The sequence below is a fragment of the Phyllostomus discolor genome, chromosome 7 (genome assembly GCF_004126475.2).
Source record: "Phyllostomus discolor isolate MPI-MPIP mPhyDis1 chromosome 7, mPhyDis1.pri.v3, whole genome shotgun sequence".
NCBI lineage: Eukaryota > Metazoa > Chordata > Mammalia > Chiroptera > Phyllostomidae > Phyllostomus > Phyllostomus discolor.
Genome location: NC_040909.2, coordinates 11863327 through 11885964, shown reverse-complemented (window position 1 = coordinate 11885964; position 22638 = coordinate 11863327). Strand labels below are relative to the sequence as shown.

The 22638-nt window shown below is 38.2% G+C and overlaps 1 protein-coding gene across 1 annotated transcript in view; it reads left to right on the top strand.

Annotated features, from left to right (window-relative positions):
* GOLGA4 (golgin A4) overlaps positions 1-22638 on the top strand; it is a 91286-nt gene that overhangs the window by 7979 nt on the left and 60669 nt on the right. The window contains 5 exon segments of the mRNA XM_036030514.1: positions 4566-4664; positions 8896-8961; positions 14891-15205; positions 18482-18529; positions 20866-20922. Coding sequence (XP_035886407.1) covers positions 4566-4664; positions 8896-8961; positions 14891-15205; positions 18482-18529; positions 20866-20922 — 585 coding nt within the window.

Below are 22638 nucleotides of genomic sequence, written 5' to 3'. Positions count from 1 at the left end.
TTGGAAACTGAAGTAACTTTATTAATGCCATGTGACTTGTGGCTGGCACCACAGCTCAGATTAGATTTTTTTCAACTTTTTATCTTTTTGTGAAGTTTGACACAGGTAACAGAAAAGAAGCTAAAACATAAAGGCACAAATTTATTCCCAAGAGAATCCCCGTGTAACCACCACCCAGATCTAGAAAGGGAAGCGTCAGCTCTACAGCGCTGCCTCCCGCTCTCGCAAAAAGAGGACCATCACCCTGACGTCGTGTTTGCTGCCTGCCTTCTTTTTAGTACCACTTCAGTATGCTTTCCGTTGGAAAGTTACAGCCCAACACTTGTGTTTTCTCCAGGTTTTGTCTGTTATAAATTACGCTGCCGTGAACACTATTGAACATTTCTTTTGGTGCACTCGTGCCTGCATTTCTTTTGCTATGTGCTTAAGAGTAGAATCACTGGGTCAGAGAGTATGCAGAATTTTGAGACTTTAGAAGATAATAACCATTATTTTTCAGAAAAGTTGTAAGACTTTACCTTCTCACCAGCTTATTAGAGTTGTTGTTGATCTACATCCTTGTTAGCCTTTTTAATTTCAGCCGTTCTGGTCGGTGTGTAATGTTCTCTTATTATAGTTTTAATTACATTTTTCTTACGTCTAATAAGACTGAGCATGTTTTATCTGTGTATTGGCCATTTGAGAGCTTCTTTTTAAAAAAAAGATTTTAATTATTTATTTTTAGAGAGAGGGGAAGGGAAGGGGAAAGAGAGGAAGAGAAACATCAGTGTGTGTGGTTGCCTCTTGTGCCCCCAAATGGGGACCTGGCCAGCAGCCCAGGCACGTGCCCTGACTGGGAATTGAACCAGTGACCCTTTGGTTCTCAGGCCTGTACTTAATCCACTGAGCCACACCAGCCAGGGCTGATATTGTCTTTTGTGAAGTGCTTAAGTCTCTTGTTTATTTTTCTGTTGGTTTGTCTTTTTTTTATTGCTCTGTAGGAGCCCTTTTTTATATAGTGTGGATAGTTGTTTTTCCTTTTTTCATTGGACATATATATGTCTTGCAGATAATCTTCATCTGCTCTGTAGCTTGCTTTTTACTAAACTCTTAATGGTGTTCTTAGATGAACAAAATTTCTTAGTTTTAATGTACTCCAGTTTGTCAATATTTTATTTTATGTGTAGTATATTTGTACTAAAGAAATTTTTCCTGATCCTCAGTGTTTTCCTGTATTATCCTGTGTTACTCCTCACATCTGGATCTATACTCCATTTGGAAATGATTTTTTTCAATATGGTATGAAGAAGGGATCAAGTCCGCCCCATTATCTAGTTGTCTAGTTGTCTTTTCACATTGCTTTACTGTGCTACCGTTTTTCAGAAATTAAATTTCTGTATTTGAGTAGATTTGTTTCTGACCTCTCTATTCTGTTCTTTTGTCTTTGACCTGATACCACACTGTCTTAATACCTAATTTTGTATTACATTTTGCCTTCGTAGAGCAGGTCTTCCCTGTCTTAATTTGGGCTGCTGTAAAAATTGTCGGTGACTGGGTGGCTTAAACAATAGACATTTAGTTCTCATAGTTTTGGAGGCTGGGAAGTCCAAGATCAAGGTGCCAGCAGATTCTGTGTCTTGTGAGGGCCCTCTTCCTGGTTTGCAGACAGCTCTCCCATTATTATTATAGCCTAGTGTGGCCTTTCCTTGGTGCGTGTACCTAGGGAAGAGATGGAGGTGCAGGGGGATTTGGTGGGGGCAGCTCTCATGTCTCAAATAAGGGGCAAAAATTCCATCCTGAGGGCCTCATCCTTATGACCCCGTCTAACTCTGCCTCCCAAAGGCTGTTTCCAAATACCATCACATGGAGGGTTATGGCCTCAGCTTATCAGTTTGGGGGGGCATTCACTCCATAGTTCCCACTTTGTTCTTCTTGAATGGCTCACTTATTCCTATTCCTTTCCATATAATGTGTTTTTGCTGTGTATAATGCGCACTTTTTTGCCCAAATTTTTGATGGAAAAATAAGGATGCTCATTATACATGGATAGTACTAATTCTATATCTATATAAATGTTTTTAATTACTTTGTTATGCTTATGTGTTAAAAGTGTAACTCTAGAAAGCAATAACAATATCCATATGCAGAATAATACCCTGGAATATGATAATCAGTTTTGTTTCTAAATAAATGAAAAATTGAATTGAAAAATTGAAACAAAAGGCTTTTTTCCTGAAAGCTTGGGCCAAAAAAGTGGGCATGCATTATACATGGGAGCACATTATACATGGTAAAATAAGGTAAATTTTAGAATCAGATTTTCAATTCTCACAATTAAAAACAGCATACAACAATGACAACGAAACAACCCTATTGGAGGTTTTGATTGTGATTTCATTGACTCTATAGGCTAGTTTAGAGAAAATCTTAAAATTATAAATCAAATCTTATCATCTTTTTTTTTAAAGATTTTATTTATTTATTTTTAGAGAGGGAAGGGAGGGAGATAGAGAGAAAGAGGGAGAAACATCAATGTGTGGTTGCTGGGGGTTATGGCCTGTAACCCAGGCATGTACCCTGGCTGGGAATCGAACCTGGGACACTTTGGTTCCCAGCCCGCACTCAATCCACTGAGCTATACCAGCCAGGGCGCAACATCTTTTCAGTATTACAGGTAGTACTGCACTGAGCATTTTACATAAACATTTATAGTGCTATTCTGGAGGACAGAGTTCTAGGAATGGGATTGCTAGGTCGTAGGATGTACACACATTTTAAAAATTCAAAAGATATTTCCAAATTGTCTTGATGAAAGTTACTTTAAAACAAAAATTTTTAAACCTTTATTTAGTAGATGTTGATAGTAAAATAAACTTAAGGACTTTATAGTATAGATTTTGCATTAAAAGTTAGTGGCATATACCCTATATCCTTGGTGCATATTTAAGTGATCTGACAATATTATAGAAATGTATAAAGTATGTATACACCGTCTTTAATTTCATTTTTTGTGCACTTGCAATATTGCATTTCTTTAGCTTTATGATTTTAAGTTTAATGTTATGGAACTCAGTTTATACATGTAACCAATTTGAGTAAAGCTTCAGTACTAATACTGTTTTTACCATCAGTGTTAATGGTATCATTCTTATACTCAGTATATTGGTCGATATTATGGTAGTATATTGATTTAAGACAGTACAGCTGAAACCCTGGAAATAACTTGATCACCACTATTACTTTGTAAAAACGATTTATCTGTGGTGCTTTAAAACAATTTAATTGAATATATCTTTACGAAGTAATTTTTTCTGAAAGGGATGATTTGAGCATTCTTTACAATAGCCTAAGTAAGCTAAAAGTTACTTTCTTTGTTTTTTTCTAAGTTTTTAAAGATTTCTTTCCAAATTCCAAATTTTAATACTAAAGAGTCTGTGCTTATAGGTCTAGCTTAAGAAATGACGTCTGAAGGAAAGTCAAAGCAGTATCATCACTTTATCTCCTTGCTTTTTAAGTATTTTTCTGACAACTTTAAAAGGTATTTTGACCACAAAGTGCAGTATAAACCAACCCTAATGGGAGATACATTAATCATAGGAGACACATTAATTCATTCGATACAGTGGACACTAGCGGATGCCTTAGGGCAGGCATTAGGACTTTATTTTCTTTCTGAACTCTGGTTAAGAAGGATGGGATGGCTCTGTGCTGCCAGAGTTATATTTAGGGCTACAGGCTAGGGGCTAAAGTGGGGCTCCCACCACTAGTGAGAGGAGGTCGAAAAAGCTTTTGCTGACTGCCGCCTGAGCTCTCTCTGTGGCCCATTATGTGAAGCTTCTGTACCTAGGGAAGCCTCATGATAGAGCACTGAACCAAACCTCACAGTGGTTTCGGGACTGCGTCACTAAGTGACAACCCGTGTATTGGCTTAGGCGGGGAAACCCAAACTGGTCCTGTATTAGAGACTGAGAGATAAGGCACACGTTTTTTAAGTCATTTTTTTATGTTAAGTGGTACTCCTTGGGTAGATATAATAGAATTTGTGCTTAAAACTTACAGATTTAGCTTTCAAAAGTTTCTTCTGTACATATTGGAGAAAACTATTTTGTATATAAATACAAATAAATGATTATTTAAAGTTTTATATGTCTTATTCTCCCATAAATTTTCGTGCTATCCTTTTGAATGTATAAAAGTGGCTGGCTCTGCATTTATGTTATGCTTTGTGTTCTTTACCATGCGTGGTTCTGATTGGTATAGACTCCTGTACCAAATTGCTCGACTCGACATGCTTTGTATTGTGGTGCCCATTGCATATATTATTTATATACCAATAAGCAAGTTGTTTAAAGTTGGGCTAAACAACTGAACAGTTCATCTGCATTCCTGACCTTTCCCAGCAACTCACTATTTTGGTGGGGGGAGGGGTAGTGGCAGCAATGGTGGTGGTGGTGGTGGTGGAGGTGCAAGGCCATTACAGTGGTGTGTGTGCTGTGTGGTGAGAACTTTGCAACATGCTCTTATGATTTGTTTTTCATCATTTGTTTTATTTTTTATACCTCTGCTTATTACACTGAATGAGACAGCTACTAGCCGGGATGATAGCAGAGCCTGCTTTTCTCTCTGAGTATACTATCTTTGCTTTGGATTCCTCCAAACAGCCTAAAACACAGACTGACAGTGTGGTGAGTCCCTCCACCGCTCTCTGCCTTCCCTTCGTGGGGAAGCAAAGTAACTCGGTAATTCTAGAAGCAAATCTTGGGTTGCTTGTCACTTAACCCTCTTGCGAAGTATCTTCCGTGCCCTGTTGCTAACCCTGCTCTAAAAATTGGAGAATAAATTGCTGAATTCTGATGGCTGGTGTGTTTTCTGGCAGCTTTTTAACAGCAACAAAATAACACTGTTTTCATTCATGTAGTGAGGACTACCTTCACTTGGCCTAAACTCTAAGTTTTCTTCCTAGGAAATTTTTGCTTACTGACTTAGAAAGGTATATGTTGTTAGAAATCTCTGTTTGGTAGGAGGCCAAGAATTTTTTGAGATATGACTCATATTTTTAGGGGAAAAATGCATTTTGTATAAATCCACAATTAAGTAACATTGAATAGGCAGGTTGATTTTACTATAACAAATAATTGCAACTTATTTTGGGAGAATGCCAGTTTTCTGTGTATTAAATATCTGAAAGGAAATAATTATCTCATTTTTCAACTGACTGAATTCATGTAATTTTGAACCTTGTATATAATTTCACTTTGGGAAAGTGGACTTTCCCCTAAAGTATGTAACTTCTTATAATGTAGCATATTAAAATTTAGAGATGTTTGCTTAATAAGGGTAGCTTTTGATGTTAAATTGGACGCTGAACTGGAATTGAGGTTTTATTTAAACAGTGAGCATTGCTTTAACTTATTAAGTAGCTGGTGATAAAAAACAGTTCTGTACTTAATCCATGCAGCCTGTAAAGACTGGGCCTGTATATAGCCACTAGCAGTCCTAAACTATTTTCTAACTTTGGTTTTAGAAGAGAATTCTGGTGATGCCTTCTTAGTTTAGATCTCAGGGAAAGAGGCCTCTCCTTGGTTCTGGCTACAAGTAACACCTCACTGTTTTCAAAACTGGCCTGAGAGGAAAATGATACTGCTTTATGCTTCATGTAGTAGCAATAGAGACTTAGAATAATAAGGAGAAGGGGAAGGGAAATGGGTAGGGGAAGGAGAAGAATTGTTCTCTTAGGCCCACTCCCTTAAGTACTGATTTGTATTGATTCCTATCCTATTGTGAAAAAATGCTAGTAATTTTTAAATGGAGGCTTTAAAAGTTATTTACATAGACTAAAAGTCTTTATAATATCATTTAAATTGAGTTATGTTCAGATGAGAACTTTTTCTCATGTAACAACCGTAGCATAACCTATAGCAGAATAAACATTTAGTGGGGGCCTAATTCATTACATTAAGAGTTTGCCAGCTACTGACTTTTCCTTAATTTAGTTTTTTTGAAAAATATATTTCAAAGATTTGTATTTAAATATTTACCTCGAATTCTAAAAATTGCTATATCCTTAGTGCTCAGCAATTGGTAGTTGTTAAAAGACTGAACAAAACATAATTGAAATTAAATCTGGCACGGGACAAACCGTGTGTGCTTCTAAATTAAATGTACTTTAGAAGAGTCTTTCTGTTATCTAAAAATTGCCTCCAGGAAAATTGGTGGCTTTGAGTATTGACTAGTTCTTTAGGATTCTTTCTGCCTGGGAGAAGTCCTTCAGAAGTCTTCCTGCACTGAAGGAAGTAACTTTGTTGGATTCAACAAGCATTTACTGAGCCTCTACTACCAGTTGCCAAAATGTTAGGTCCAGGGGACCAAGATGAAGAGGCAAGGTTCTGCTCTCCAAGGCTTTATAAGTTAGTATGGAGACAAAAATATCAACCTACACTTACAATAGACAGAAGGAAATTAAGGCTTCACAGAAGAAAATACAGGCACAGAGAATGTGTTAGCCCTCCGGCTAAGTCAGGTGAAGTGTCATAAGAGAAGGGGCGTTTGGAAGTTGAAAGATGAACAGGAGTTTGCTGGATAGAAATAGAGAAGGCATTACAGGTAGTGACAGAATCTCTAATTTTGCTCCTAAAGATCCTTAATTTAAGCTTATAGGGAAACATAGGCCAATACTTCCCTTAGCTGTCCTGCATTTATGTAGCTACATGGTGTAACATATAAGTTGAAATGTTAACACGGGGAGGAAAAATTTTAAATGTTACACTGTGTTGGATACAGTGATATTTCAAACAATTGGAATAGCTTTTTTTTGTATGGACTACAATCAAATGTCAAGTAATTTACTTAAAAATAGAATATGGACTCTCTTGCCCCTATCCTCCTAACCTAAATAATTCATGGAGTTCTTTCATTTTCTTTCTCCATAATTTAACTATTACTTTTCAGTATACTGACTGGCTGAGAGGCTTGTTGATCCCTATAAAATATGTTTTTAATTTTAAAGTATGTAGTATATTTTTAGGGCTAGAAAGCATTACTTGTGGTGTTACACAGATATATGCCATGTATACAACTTTAATTCTCGAAATGGAAGGGGACAGGAAGATAAAAGTTAATTCCTATGTTCTCCCAACCTTTCTGCCCTAGGTAACTTTAAAGAAATGTCTTTGATTGATAAAATTTGATTAGAGGGAGGAGGTATTTAAATTTTTATTCAGAGAAGATTCAAACATTACAAAAGTGGGAATAGTAGTAATGGTGTATAAGAATTCTTCCCCCTCTTCTAGTACCAGGTTGTCAACAATCATAACTCATGGCCATCTTAATAGGATCGCTCCCCGACTTCCCTGCGGAGCTACTACCACCCTCCCCATATATGCAGCCTGCCCCCACCCCTGTCCCTGTTGGATTATTTGAAGCAAATTTCAGAAATTATATTGCATCTAAATATTTTGGTATATATTATTAAAAGTTAAAGATTAAAAAAATATAACCACAATATATTTAACCTAAAAATTAGTAATTTCTTAGTATCAAATACCTAATGAAAGCTCAAGAATTTGAGAACAACTTTTGCAAAGCTGTTTTAGAATAAGTGAAGTCAGATATTTCACCTTTTTAAAAAAAAAAATCCTTACCCAAGGGTATGTTTATTGATTTGAGAAAAAGAGAAACATCGATGTAAAGTAGAAACATCAATTGGTTGCCTCCTGCTTGTGTCCTGGCCAAGGATCGAGCCCATAACCTAGGTGCATTCCCTGACCCGGAGTCAAACCTACAACCTTTTTGCTGTATAGGATGGCGCTCCATTTAACTGGGCCACCTGGGCAGGGCTGACCTTTTCTTGGTCAGCTGTAGAGTTGTAGGGGAAAGGTACTATTTAAAGACCAAGTTACGGAAACATAGTGATTAGTATTTGGTCAAATGTTCTTGTTCAAAATATCAGGAGTTATTTTATCATGAGCTACTTCTAAATCACTAATTTCATTTAGACACTTTGTGTCTAAATGAAGACACTATATAGACTTTTTAATCCCAAAGAATCTCATTATCATGGAACCTATGCCAGTATGATGCAAGCAATAGAATGTTGCTTAACCTGGACCATTTTCCATACCAGCGGTACAAAATAAAACAACTTTCACATGTGGAATAAGATTATTTTTACTTGTAAGTTTTTCTGAAAGTTGTCATAACAATGTCATTTATATTGCTGCCTCAAATGAATGAGGCCTTTCTATTTCTTTTTTTTTAAGATTTTATTTTTATTTTTAGGGAGAGGGAAAGGAAGGAGAAAGAGAGGGAGAGAAACATCAATGTGTGGTCACCTCTCCTACACCCCTACTGGGGAACTGGTCTGCAGTGCGAGCATGTACCCTGACTGGGAATCGAACTGGCGACCCTTTCGTTCACCAGTCTGCGCTCAATCCACTAAGCTACACCAGCTAGAGTGGCCTTTCTATTTCTTGTTACCAAGATATTTTTCAGAGCTTAGCTCAAGTAACTTCAATTTGAATATTCTTTTATTGTAGGGAACTATTGCTATTATTTCTTTTTCTGGATAGTTTTCATTTGAATGAGTTTTGCTAATTGAAACCGTTATGTTAATTTTTTGTGGAGGACAAACTGGGGACATTATAATAGGGAAAGAAATGTGTGAATAGCTTGAAATCAATTTTGCTACATACTAATCTTTGCTATTTAATTATTATGTGTTACAGAAAAATGAATTTTCTAAAATACTTACCAGACTAGTTTTGCCTTGCATGAAAACATTCTAATAAGTGAACAGTTACTAATTTTGTTTGATAAACGTATCTAATAGGTCTTGGTACAAGGCCTTTGCTCTTGATAGTTTTAAAACTTTAGTTTTTTTTCCTTTTTTTATGATGTTTTGATGTTTCTTTTTCTTAGAATGCATCTATCCAAGCTACAAAGTCTCCCGACAGTGTTAATGGAAGTGAACCAGTGACTCCTCAGGTCTGTCATTAATTTTACTCTAAAAGATAGCAAATCATTTCAGAATGTTGGTCCATCTGCATTACTAGCATTTGACTTTACATTGGAACAGCAGTGTCCAAACAGTTGATGCAATGCGTATGGTAAATCCAGCTTTGTTAATTGTTTCTTGGAAAAAGTTTTAAATGAAAGTGGTTTTGTATATATAAGATTCTATTATTACTCATTTAAAGTAAGATTCTATCATTACTCATTTAAAGAATTAATGGTGGTAAAGAGAAAACCTTTTGAAAAAAGAAATATAACTATAGTTGTAAAAGGAAATAGAGGAAGTCATATTGAAAGACACATTAAATTACATAATTTTAAAGGAAGATATGAAGGAAATGAAATCTCTTTTAAAGTTTGCTCCTAAGTGTGCTAATGCAGTGTATTTTTCTGCTAGGGAATTTAGATTATCTTTGATATTCAAAAGTTATTTGGAGATTGGGGCTAATTGACGTTGTTTTGACTCCTTCCAAAAAAGAGAGAAAAATTAAAAAAAATGTATCATGATAACGGTCTGAAATGAGCATTTGTCACTTTGGCGTTAGTGATGATTATTGTCATGAACCTGGCTGTTGTCAGCAGTCTCTAAATGTAGGGAAATAACATTTCTAATTCTGTGAATCTGGCGCGCGAACATAAACCACTTGTGAGCTAAATGATTTATGAACTAAATTATGTAGACTAAACATTCTAAAGTATTGTCTAGCAAATACATAAATTACAGCTTCCCAAACTCCATGAAAAGGTTACCTGTGAGCTGAAATCCTCCTTCCTTTCAGGGATGATGATGAGGCTCTGGCCATAGTCCAAGTCCCTGGGCCTGTTAACTCTGGCCTTGAGCTGCATCCCTAATTAGTCCCAAGTCTTTTACAAATACATCGTTTCCAAATAGTGCCATGAGGTCAGGGTAAAATATTGAGAGGCAGCAGCTTAAGCGGTATTGGACAGATCCAGTGAGGTTCAAGGAAAATTGTTAAAGAATATTATTACTTCGAATTCCCTTTTTCTTCTTTTATAGAATAGTCTGAAAAGACTAAATACAGTTATGAATGCAAAATGATAATGAATGATAACCAGCTTTATAACAAATTTGGGAGATACTTAAGTTTTAATTAGGTTAAATAATGAACATGGGTGATATTTAGGAAGTAAGCTTACTAAAGGCTTTGAACTTTCTTCAAAAAGAAAAAACAAATATTTTCCTGAAAAATAGTAAGAGTATTTACCGAGTATTTATTGTGTCAGGCAGGTATTATTAACCATTGCATGTATATAATCTCAATTCTTAAAATAAAGAGATGCTTTCACTTAGCGAGTGTTCACTTTTAAGCAGATTTCTGACAAGGTGTGTACTGGTTGTTAGTGAATTCGGGGCGGGGTATGTCCGTGAAGAGGCGGCGTGCCTGCTGTGGCTGGGCATCTTGGCAGCTGCAGGAAGCCAGAGCGGCGAAAGCACACCCAGGAGTTCATGAGGCACAGCTGCCCGTGACCCGCTTATTACTGGGTAGAACGACCTGTGTGAATGAATGGTTTTGGCCCACAATACAATGATTATGGCAGGGATATCATTATAAAGCGTCATTCATTGTCCTTATTTAAGAAGGCAAAAAGTGTGTATGTCAGAAAAATTTCTTTTAAATACAGAACTGCTTAATGCAGTTCATAATATTCAGCTAATGAATATGATCTTCATTCATCTCCAAAAGAATGCAGAGAGCTGACCTTTAACTTCAAACAAACTTATAAAACTCAGATATTTGAAGATAATTAGTTATGTCACCACATAATAGAGAAAAACATATTTTTCAAAAACAGTAGGTATTTGAGCATTTATCTGAAGAGCTGTGAAATGGTTCTACTGAATTGTAGTGTTAGTACTTTAGCAGTTTAGGAGGAGTCTGGGACCTAGAGTTACTCTCTTATTGTAGCGATGAGATTTCAAGCATGAAATCTTAAATTATTTGCTCAAGGACCAGTGTCTCGTTACTCATAGTACTTTGGAATTATCATAGATAGACACAAAATATCACTCTGTCTAGATAAAATTTTTTGCCATATATTGCTTGCTTCATTTGAATTTATATGTTACTAAAACAAAATGAGAACCGAATATATTAAATTCAGTAGAGCAAAACACAGGCATTTAAATGGCTGCTCTCACATGCTATTTTGGGGAAAATTCTTCTTTTGAAAACCACGTGTGAATTTTAAAGTATAAGATAAATTATAGTATTAAAGTTGAATTTTGAATTTTTGTTGCTATTTTTGAATACTCTTTTTTCTTTTATTTTCAATAGTTTATTATGAAAATTTTCAAACATACAGAAAAGTTGAAAGAACTTTAAAGCGAATAGCTGTATACCTACCACCTACATTTTATCATTGATACTTCATTGTACTTATTTTATCATAAACTTGTCCGTCTATACATGCTTCTATCCATCCCGCAATACTTTTAACTTTTTTTTGCTTGTTTTTAAGAGGTAGGATACTTTTATTTATTTAAGTATAGTCGGTACACGATATTATATTAGTTTCAGGTGTATAATACAGTGATTCAACATTTGTATACCTTACAATGTGATCACCATGCTAAGGCTAATAATCACCTGTCACTGTGCAAACTTACCACAATATTATTATTTTTTTTTTTTACTAAGGGAAAATGACCAAATTGTAATATACACACGTGTGTGGAACCCCCCACCTAGGTGAGAGAGTCTGAGACCCCACGCGCAGGAGAGGTTCGGGGGCAGCAGTGGAATGCGGGTGTGTAAGACAGCCCGAGCTGGGAATGAATGAGGTGGGGGCCTTGCAGGCTTCAAGGGTCACTGCAGGATGAGAAGAGCAGATGCTCAGTAAGTAGAAGTTTGTCCTGCCCTGTGGGTAGGTCAGAAGAGGTTATCTCCAAAAGTCTCTTATTATGGGCAAGACCTGTAATTTAAGTTCTTCTAGGTAGTTAAGGTAGGGGCAGAAGTTTCTCTTGAGCCTGTGGTTAAAGTTGCCTTTGGCTCAAAAGAGTCTGCCTACCACAGGGGCACGTCTTGGGATGACTCATTCCGAACCCTCACAGTTCCCTCCTCTGAAGCTTCCCTGGAAGTTTCAGGTCCCAGAAGTTGTGATGGTAAATTGTTCTGTATCTCGTTGAACCAGCCTCGGTCTTGAGAAAAGTTCAGTTCCCTTAAACAGTTGTGCACGTCATTGTTGACCATACTCCCTTTCACCTTTTTCACCTGTCTCCCCACCCCCTCTCCCTTCTCAGCACCGCAGTCTGGTGACTGTGTGACCTGCAGGTTTGTCGGTAAGAGAGTTGAGTCGAGAGCAGAAGGCAGCTGGAGATAGGTCTGAATAAGAATGGTGTTAGGTAAATAAAAAGAGGGGATTGAAAATGAGGTTAAAATGAGGGAGACAGAAAGGAGTTAAAAGTAACTTACGTGTCCATTTAGTTTTAAAAGGTTTTATTTATTTTTAGAGAGCGGGGAAGGGAAGGAGAAAGAGAAAAGAGAAAAACATAGATGTGTAAGAGAAAACTCAATCAGTTGCCTCTCGTATGTGCCCCGACTGGGAACTGAACCTGCAACCCAGACATATGCCCTAACTGGGAATCGAACCCTTGACCTTTCACTTTGTGGCATGACACCTAACCAACTGAGTCGCACTGGTCAGGCAGGGCTTTGTCTATATAGTTTTACTTACACGTTTCTCCTCTTTAGCCCCTATCAGGTTTTTTTTTATTTTGAAATGAATTATGCATAAATCAGTGAGTATCTTTGATACTAGAAACCTGACAGTAGCTGCCAATGGCAGTTTAATTTTTCATACATCACAGGGTTTGGAGATAGTCATAAAGTACCCTTCTCCCTTCAAGGCACCTTACTGGACAGCGCACAGGCTGAGAATCACCAACTCAAACATGTTACTCACAAACATAGATGTGGTGGTTACTGAGTTTGTCAGCTTCCGCAAATACGTCTTTGATATTGTTCATTAGCTTCCAATCCTTAAATAACAACTATTGCTAGTGTCATTCAAACTTGCTCTGCTTGTTATAGCGCAATTTACAAGAAGATTGTATGAATTGGAAAGCACTTTTTGCTTGGGTCAGAAGTAGCTGGTAGTGGGACATTACTAAAGTGTCCTTAAAGTTTTTGAGCTTGAGGATCCCTCCTTTACCCTAAGACCATCTCTGTCCCCCCAACATAAAGGTAAAACTTACACGTTATGAGAAAAACACCCGGAAGTACAGGAAAATATAAAAATTAAAATCACCTAAAATCTTACCTTCAGAACCACTCACTCTGACCTGGTTCTAGGGGTGTTTGTGTAAACATACATACATATAAATTAAAATTATGTGTAATTACTTTAAATCAAAATGAGTTCACAGTAACTTATTTTTTCAATTTAACAGTATGTCTTGAACCTTCTTCTTCTAGAAAGCATCCTCTGGCGTGAACATTTGGGTTGTTTCTGGTGTTCACCATTGTAAACAACTTGAGATGAATCTCGGTGCCTGTGAGGGGAGTGCGGCAAGTTATCCTCTCTCCCCCTCACCTCGCCGAAAACCATTATTAGACTCAAATCCCTGAGTACAGCGTTTCTGGTTTGATTTTCAAATCGTGTGCTGAAGAGAATCTTTTTGGTTTCCTGTAATGTTTGCCTGCACAAGACTTCAGTCTCCCCTGAGCACTTCGTTGCTGGCGTCACTGAGATCTCGTAGGTGACCTTGCTGCACTAGTGAGGAAGAGTTTCTGGGAAACACTTGTCAAATACTGACTGCTCACCTGAAACTAACATAAAATAGTATTGAATGTCATCTGTAATTGAAACATTTTTAAAAATGCAATTTAAAAAATACTGCTGTCACCTGACCAGAATATTATTGCAGCGGGATGGCCCTGGCCGGGGAGATCAGTTGGTTAGAGAGTCATCCCTGTCAGCCAAGGTTGGGGCACGTACAAGAAGCAACCAATGAATGCATAAATAAGTGGAACAACAAATCAATATTTCTCCCTGTCTTTCTCTCTTCCCCCTGCATCTTCTCCCCTCCCTCTCCCTCTCCCTTTCTCTAAAGTCAATAAATAAAAATTTTAAAAGAAGAATAATGGAACTCGGAACAGTTTTTTGAATTGTTATATTGCTGTATTGTTTTTATTCAAATTAATATGTTATCATTTAAGCTGATTAAGAGACTAGCCCTTGCTTATCATATTTCTAACATCAGACCTACTGATCTGTGCAGAGGGTTCTAACTCAGACTTGTCTCCTGTCCTTCATGACTTTTTAATGCTGATTTCTATTCCCAGTAGACAGAATGGTAAGTAGAGCTGAGTTGGTTGTCACTTAGGCAGTTCTGCCTGGCATTCTCTTAGGAACAAAACGGGCTCCCTATACATTATCACCCCCCTCCCCCATTTCCCTTTTTTGTTGAGAATAGTGATCAGGAGTCAGTCTTCTATAAAGACTCCACATCAAGTCCACTTGGTTTTAGCCACAACTTCATACTGCACACTGTATGCCCATTTTAGGCACTGGGTGTATACTGGTGCTGCTGCCTCAAGGGATCTTACAGTTTGGTGACCAGTGAGGTCAGCTGGGAAAGTATGGCTTCCTTCTTTTTTACAGATGTGGAAACTGAAAGGAAGTGACTTAGTGAATGAAGGTCATTCCACTGCTTGGCGACAGACCTGGGACCTACACCCCAGTGCTCTCATTCTAGGTCCAGCAATTTTTCAGAAATAACCAGGTGTCTCTTCTTTTCAGAAAACAGTGTATTATGTTAAAGGTTAGGAATATTAATTGAATATGCTAGAGCTTTTAATAGACTATTGCTGGTGATAGGGAATAACGGAAGTTGAAATGTGTATTTTAACCCACATGTTCTGTTGGGCTTCTGTTACAGTCAGGTGACACACAGACTTTGGCACAGAAACTGCAGCTCCGGGTGCCTTCCATGGAGTCTTTGTTTCGAAGTCCCATCAAGGAGTCTCTGTTCCGATCTTCTTCTAAAGAGTCTTTGGTACGAACGTCTTCCAGAGAATCCCTGAATCGGCTTGACCTAGACTTGTCTGCTGCCACCTTGGACCCACCCTCTGACATGGAGAGCGAGGCCGAAGACTCCCTAGGGAATTTAGACAGCGTCAACAAAGACCAGCTGATTCAGGGGCTGCGAAGAATGGAGCGAAGGTTGCATAGCTACAGAGGAAAATATTCTGAGGTAGGAGCATAACTTTTTTGTCGGAAGGAAAATTTCTGCCCCTTGTGCTCTCATTCATACGAGGTTTTACGGTGGAGCCTTTACTCCTGTGGTTGGCTACACCGTTGATTCCGTAGATGTGCTGGTCACTAATGGTGGGTCATCTGTGGCACTGTCTCGTTAGTGACTTGCGGTGGTACAGCAGCTCGGTGGCAGGGCGCTTGGTAAAGTTCTGGAGGTTGTTGTCTGTAGCCTCCCGGCTCTCTCATGCTGTGCGCTTCTGCTTGGACACCCGTTGCAGAGTTATCACCTTTCCTTCTCGCGTCCTCTCCCTTGTTTATCCTCTAAGGTGGTGCCCCTAGCGTGACCTCTTCTGCCACCCGGACTTGCATTATCACCCCAGTGACGTTGCAAGTGGTCTGATGTTTGGACACATTGGTTCACTCTCATTGTACCTACATCTAAACTTTGCCTCAGATGAACCTTCTAATGTCTAACCCCCTTGAGGATGACACTCTCAGTTTGGTCAGGAGGAGAAGTAGTGCCTTTTCTGTCCTTTGCTGTCCTTCAGGGACACGGCACCTTCCCTCCGGGCTGAGTTGTATTAGTTGTCCTCCCCATCCCGTGCGGTCGAAACAGTCCTTCCTGAGGAAAACCCTTCTGGAGCAAGTTGCCCATGTTTCGTTTGTTTGTGTGTTTTTTACAATGCTCAAATGTTACTGTCTTAACATTTTGTAAATCAGCATTGTAGTTCATTTTAATTGTTGAATAATAAAGTTCAAGATTAGTACACACACACACACACACACATATATATATATATATATATAAAGTTAGCCATAACTTCTATTTCCAATTTCCAATTGTGGCTACAATATGGGTAGTTTTACCCTGCACCCAAAAGAACAAAAAAAAACACCTTTGATGAAATATATAAAGTATCTTTTAAAAACTATAAAACACTGACAAACTAGGAAGGAATTATTAGGCTAACATCTATTGGCCGGCTGGAACCCAGAAATGTAAATAGGGTGTGAAAGCCGTGTATCTCACGGGGCACTTGTAGAGTCAGGCAACTTCTTCCTTTAAAAATATTTTCTAATTTTTATCTTTAATTTTATCAAAGTAGATAAAAGTCTTGATTTATTTATTTTCACAAAGTTATTCATGGCTTTTATGTTTGAAGCTGGGACAACAGTTTAATTAGTACTTAAGTGCGTAAGACACTATGCATTTGATATCTATGGTGCCATTTAATTTTGCATCATTGCAAAGTAGATATCACTTTGTGAAGTGCTGTCAGCTCTGTTTAGTAGAATAGGGGTTAGAGCAGGGGTGTCATACTCATTTTCACTGGGAGCCACATCGGCCTCAAGGTTGCCTTCCAAGGGCAGAATGAAATTTTAGGACTGTATAAATGGAGCTACTCCACAGTTAAGCAAGAGCTCGGCATTGACCCCAGGTAGAAACAAGGTGTCAGGTAGAAATAAGATGCCAGGGTGGATAAAACAAGGTGGAGGGCCAGATTTAGCCCACGGGCCTTGTGTTTGCCGCCTGTGGGTTAGAGACTCACAAAGACTTCACGGTAGAGATGGAGGAACTTGCTTAGTTGAGGTCATCTAGGTAGCAGTTGACAGAGTCTGCTTTGATGCTGTGTCTGTCTGGTGGTTTCTGCTCGTCTGTGCCGCCTCAGGTAGAGTGATACAGCTCATTAGGGGGAAGAGCCCATAGACTTTGCCTTTACCTCTCCTCACCTGTCTGGTCTTAAGGTAATAAGAAGTTGAGGGTCCTTCTCTTAGGCAGAATTTCTTTTCTGTATTGTTAATCTCTGTTTTCAAGGCAACTTTCATTGTTAACTGCCTCTTCATTCAAGGGATCGGTGGAGGCATTTAGGGGCGCAGAGCAGCTTCCCAGGGAAAGTGGCAAGGCGCAGCATAGGGGAGTGCTTCCCCTTAAAGCTGCAGCCAGTCTCTTCAGAGACCTCTGGCACTTCTAAAGTAAGGTCTGAATAATTAACTGGACCCATGTGCTAGCCTTCAGATAAGTAATGCTCTCCAGTTTACAGGTGTAAAAGATTTGTTAATTCATACTTTCGTCAAGTTAGGCTAGAATGTTTAAATATCCTATGTAGGTTAAGTGGTCAAACATTTCTTTAGGACCTGAGTTACCAGTTTTCATCTGTTGGCTATGAGTTCTTTTCCTCCGAGTTTTTACACAACCATAGTCACAGACCCTGCAGCCAGAAGAACTTTTAGAGATGAATTACGTGGTCAAGCAAAACATCACCTGGAGAGCTTGTTAAACACACAGTCCTGTGTCTCCCTGCTCTTCCTCCCCCAGTTCTCTCTCTCTCTCTCTCTCTAAAATCAGTAATTGGTTTATTTTATTTTATTTTTTTCATAAGGCAGTTCCATTTTTAATTTTGGGGGGTAACTCCATGCTGCTTTCCACAGTGACTGCACCAGTCTGCATTCCCACCAACAGGGCACTGGGTTTCCCTTTTCCCCGCATCCTCACCAGCACTTGTTGATTTATTGATGGCCATTCTGACAGGTGTGAGATGCTTTCTCAGTGTGGGTTTCATTTGTATCTCTGATGGTCAGTGACATGGAGTGCCTTTTCATATGGCTGTTGACCATCTATCTGTATGTCCTCTTCTGAGAAGAGTCTCTTCAGGTCCTTTGCCCATTTCTTAATTGGGCTGGTTGTTTGTTTTTAATCTCATTGTATTTTTTTCTCATTACCGTTTTGTCACCTTACACTTCCCTCCCCCTAGCAATCACCACACTGTTGTCCATGTCCATGAATCCTTTCTCCATTTTGCTCAATCCCTCCACACCCCTAACCTCTCTCTACCCTCACAATAGCTGTCATCCTGCTGTCAGTTTGGGGTGGGGCCCAAGAATTTGTTTCTAGCAAGTGCCCAATGTTGTTGATATTGCTGGTCTGTGACTACCTTGTGAGCTGTCTTCTGCCTTTAGGCAAGCTGTCTCTAATTCCCACCTGTGAGTTAGGCACTGAAGTTTAAGGAGGCACGTGCCTAAGGTGAAGTCTAAAGAAGATTTGCTATCTTTCTGTATAGAGTTGAGGTTTCCTTTTATTTTTTAGAAATATATTCCCTATGTTGTTTAGCTTGGCTGTATATGCATCTAATTAGGTTGAATTTGTCCTATATGAAAGGATTCTTATGATACATTTTTTGACTTTCAGAACAAGATGTTTTAGTGTAGTTCAGAATAAGTAATTGCATTTAGTTAGGAATGACAAATGTTATTGATGACTTTTTCTTCATTTCAGCTTGTAACAGCTTATCAGATTCTTCAGAGAGAGAAGAAAAAGCTACAGGTAAGTGATTTGTTGGCTGTGATATTGATTCATACGTAATTTTAAGATTAGAAAGGAATCTATGGTAAGATAGTTCTATCCTCACTGGTAATAATTGTCCACATGATAAAGTGTTTAACCTGCTTTACCATTACTGGTGATTTGAGAGAGAGAGGGGAGGATTCCAGAGATTTTACCTGGTAAGGATGGGCTTCCTCCAGTTTTGGATCCCTGCAGTGCCTAAGCGGTTTGGCTGGAAGGCATGTTTGCCTCTTGCAACCATGTTTCCTAGTATCTCAGTCTGCAGGTTGCATTTTTGTTTCAGTAGTAAAGAGACATGTAGCCTTCAAAGCTTTCTCTTCTGTTTTTAAATATCTGCAGACACCTGTTTCTTATCATTGTATCAGGGTCCAAACCCAAGCATCCTCTATTCTGTTTCCTTTGGGAAGCTCTTGGTTAAGTGAGGAGAGAGGAAGCTATTATAGCTCTTCTGGGTGACCCACCCTGGCCTTACTGTGTCATCCGGTTCATGGGCAGAAATTTTCCACTGTCAGTCACATGTCAGAGCTAAGGGGAAATATCCATTCTACTTCAAATGGTGCTATCATTGTGCTGTGTTATTTATAAAATACAGTGTTATTTTTTATAGTAGAAGTTATTTAAAAGTCTAGCATTTTGTGCCATTTAAAGATACTAACCAAAAGTTATAAAATTCGGTCAACTTAATTAATTTCCCTGTGTACATTATTTAAAAATATTTAATGTGTCTTAAATATTAATCTCCATTAAGTACATTACATTTTATGGCTTTGGTATGTAATATCAGGATGGCAACATTAGTTATTTATTGTGGATTTATTCTAATTGTAATGTGTGAGATTATTACAAATAGAGTTTTTAATTTTAAAACATATTTTCTAAAATGAGTTATATAGGAGTGGGGAATGGTTCTGATTTAACCCTCAAAAAGTCATCTCATTCCTAAATTCTGAGGGTATGTTGAATTGTCTGTGGATTTTTATTCTAGGTGTATGTGTTTCTACCATTAAGTGGCGATAGAGAATTGTGGTTGTATAGACCCAAATATAAAGGGTGTTAGAGATAAAAATTCAGCGATTTTTGCTCTTTTCTGTATGTTTGTATATGCCCATATCTGCATGCCTAGAAACCTCTTTATTAGACAAATATCCTTTCAATATAGACAATGAACTTAAAATTATAAGTACTGCCAACACTATTACCAGTGCTGTTCACACTGCCTAACATTTTTTCAGCTCTTACTGGGTGCCAGGCATTATGGTGTATTTAGTCCTTAAACCTCTCCTGTGAGGAAATGAGGAAGAGACGCGACTTGTTCATGGTTGCCCACCTTGTCAGAGGTAGGGAGGAGAGCCGGGACCCCTTCCTGGCAGTTAGACTGCAGGGCGTGTGCTTGGAAAGAATGCGCTGCAGTTTTTCACCCTTCTCAGCATTGCATCTTCCTGCATTTAACGTTTGTGTATGATACCAAACAAAGCCCATGTTCGTGGCTTTAAGGGGGAAAAAGCCTTTGGTTTTGGTTTTGTTCACTTACAAGGCCTCACAGATACAATCCAGTCACACTCCCTTGGGCCATAAGCAGACCATTTGCCCACCTTTGTCTCGTTTTTTTGTTGTTAGTCTGCACAGGCCAATGAAGATTCAGATCCCCGCATTTCTTGACCTCTCTGTATTTATATTGTATAAGAAAATACAGTTATTTTGTTTCCATTGACCATAACTTTTCAGATTTAATTTCGTAACTAGTGAAAGGCACCTGTTTCCTGGTCCCCCCCACCCAGGAAAGGATGAATCATTTTATCTTTTAGTATTACTCTTTTAGTTTCTTGATTTATGTATGATTACTAATTTAGCAATCTGTAGTTCTCTTTCCATTTTCTCCTGGACATTTTTTTTTAAATATAAAAAAAGATTTTTGTGTTTAAGTCATACCAAAAAAACCTCTCTCAAACAGGCTGGTAATTGACTTGTTCCACACTTACAGGATACAGTGAAATAATTAATTTGGAATTTGATATAACTTAAATTTTTTTTAATTTTTAAAATTAACATACAGTGAAACTGACTTTTGTTTGGTTTACATGTGGCTTCTGTAAGCACTACCACAGCCAGGATGCAGAACAGGTCTGTAACATCACAATTTAACTTTTAACACATTTTCAACATGGCTAAACCTTAACATTTTCAGTCCTGTTCTCCATCCTCACGTTATTTTTGGATAAGCGGTTGTAATATTGTAAAAATAATTATTTTTGACTTGCTTTATATTACTATGCCAAGCAGTTGTTTGACCTAACTGTTTTTTATTTTAATTAAAGGATATATTAAGTCAGAGCCAGGATAAATCACTTCGGAGAATTGCAGAATTAAGAGAGGTAAGTTGTAGTGACTAGTACTTTGAGAATAGTAATTAAATCTCTCTCTCTTTTTAAAAGAATTTATTTATTTATTTTTAGAGAGGGGATGGGAGGGAGAAAGAGTGGGAGAAGAACACTGATGTGAGAGAGAAACATTCTATCAGCTGCTTCTCTACCAGAGACTGAACCTGCAATCTAGGCATGTGCCCTGACTGGGAATTGAACCCGTGACCTTTTGCTTTGTGGGGTGATGTCCAACCTCCTGAGCCACACCAGTCAGAGCAGTAACTAAATCTCTTACTTTTATCAGACCTTTTGTTTATGCTGGGATAGTTTCACATGTACTTCAGTAGTTATTATAATAGCTCACCAGCCCAGTCCTACAAGACCAGAGATCATGTCTCACAGTTTTTATTTGTGTGGTTTTCCTCAGATATGTATGTGTGTATACATACATAGTTGGTGGAGTTAGGGAAATAGGAATGTCTTACTCAGCAATAGAATAATATCATTCGCCTGCGTGAACAGTCAGTGGCAATGTCCAAGGCTAAACTGTCCCTTCTGTTAGGTATTTTGGGCTTCTTTTTGTTTTTCCTAACCAACAATCTTTTTGGTAAAATAAAACAAAAATTTTGTTCATTATAATTCTGGGGGTAGATTTTACAGTGAAGTCATAAAACAGTGTAGAAAATCTTGCCTCCAAATCTATAGCTTGTATGTAATGGTGACCACTATTGTAACCACCACCCAAGTCAAGGAATAGAATATAGCCAGCCACCCCAAAACCCCCTATGTTGCCCAGCCCAGTCACAACTTTCTCCCTTTCTTTAAAAGTAACTGCTGTCCTGACTTTTGTCATACTTCATGTGTCTCTTTGTTTTATCACCTAAATGTGCCCCCAGACACTACAATCCTGTCCACATAAAAATGGTTTTAAAAAATCCTCACACAAGCATATATTTATTGATTTTAGAGAGAAAGAAAGGGAGGGAAGGGGGAGAGAGTGCGAGAGAGAGAAAGAAACGTCAATCTTTTGTCTCTATATGCACCCCAGCTGGGGATTGCACCCACCACCTAGGTTGCACCCACCACCTAGGTTGCACCCTGACTGGGGACCAAACCTGCCATGCTCTGGACGGAGCTCCAACCATCTGCACCACCAAGCCAGGGCTGGGAATATTTTCAATATATCTTTTAAGTCTCTTTAGAGCTTACACATCTCTGCATCCCTTCGTTTTCTTTACTCTTCATCTGTTGATGAGTCTGCTGATAAGTCAGAATGTCCAAAATTACTCATTTGCCTTATCCTAACATTATAAACCAGCAGTCTTGAAATAGCAATACTAATACTGCCACTATCAATTATGATTACTAAAAATAGTTACATACATTTTTATATGATATTCCCATTCTTCCACCATTTAAAAAATCTTTTTTCATATCTATATGATTAGATCATAAGCCATTACATATGTATTCTTTCACTTTTAATCTGGTGGTGTATTTTAATGTTTGCCAAAAAAGAGGATGCCCTGTGTTATTTTCTCACTTCCCCTCACCTCTCCCCTGCACGCCCCCTAACCCTCACGCAGGAGTACCAGCGTGCCTGCAATGCTGTCTTCCAAGTAAACTAGAAATGTGGAGTCTTGAGTGGAGTGGGAGTTAGGTTTTGTTCCTTCTCAGTCACTGTGCATTACTAGAAAGAAGGTGCTTTTAGAACTTAGAGGGATTAAT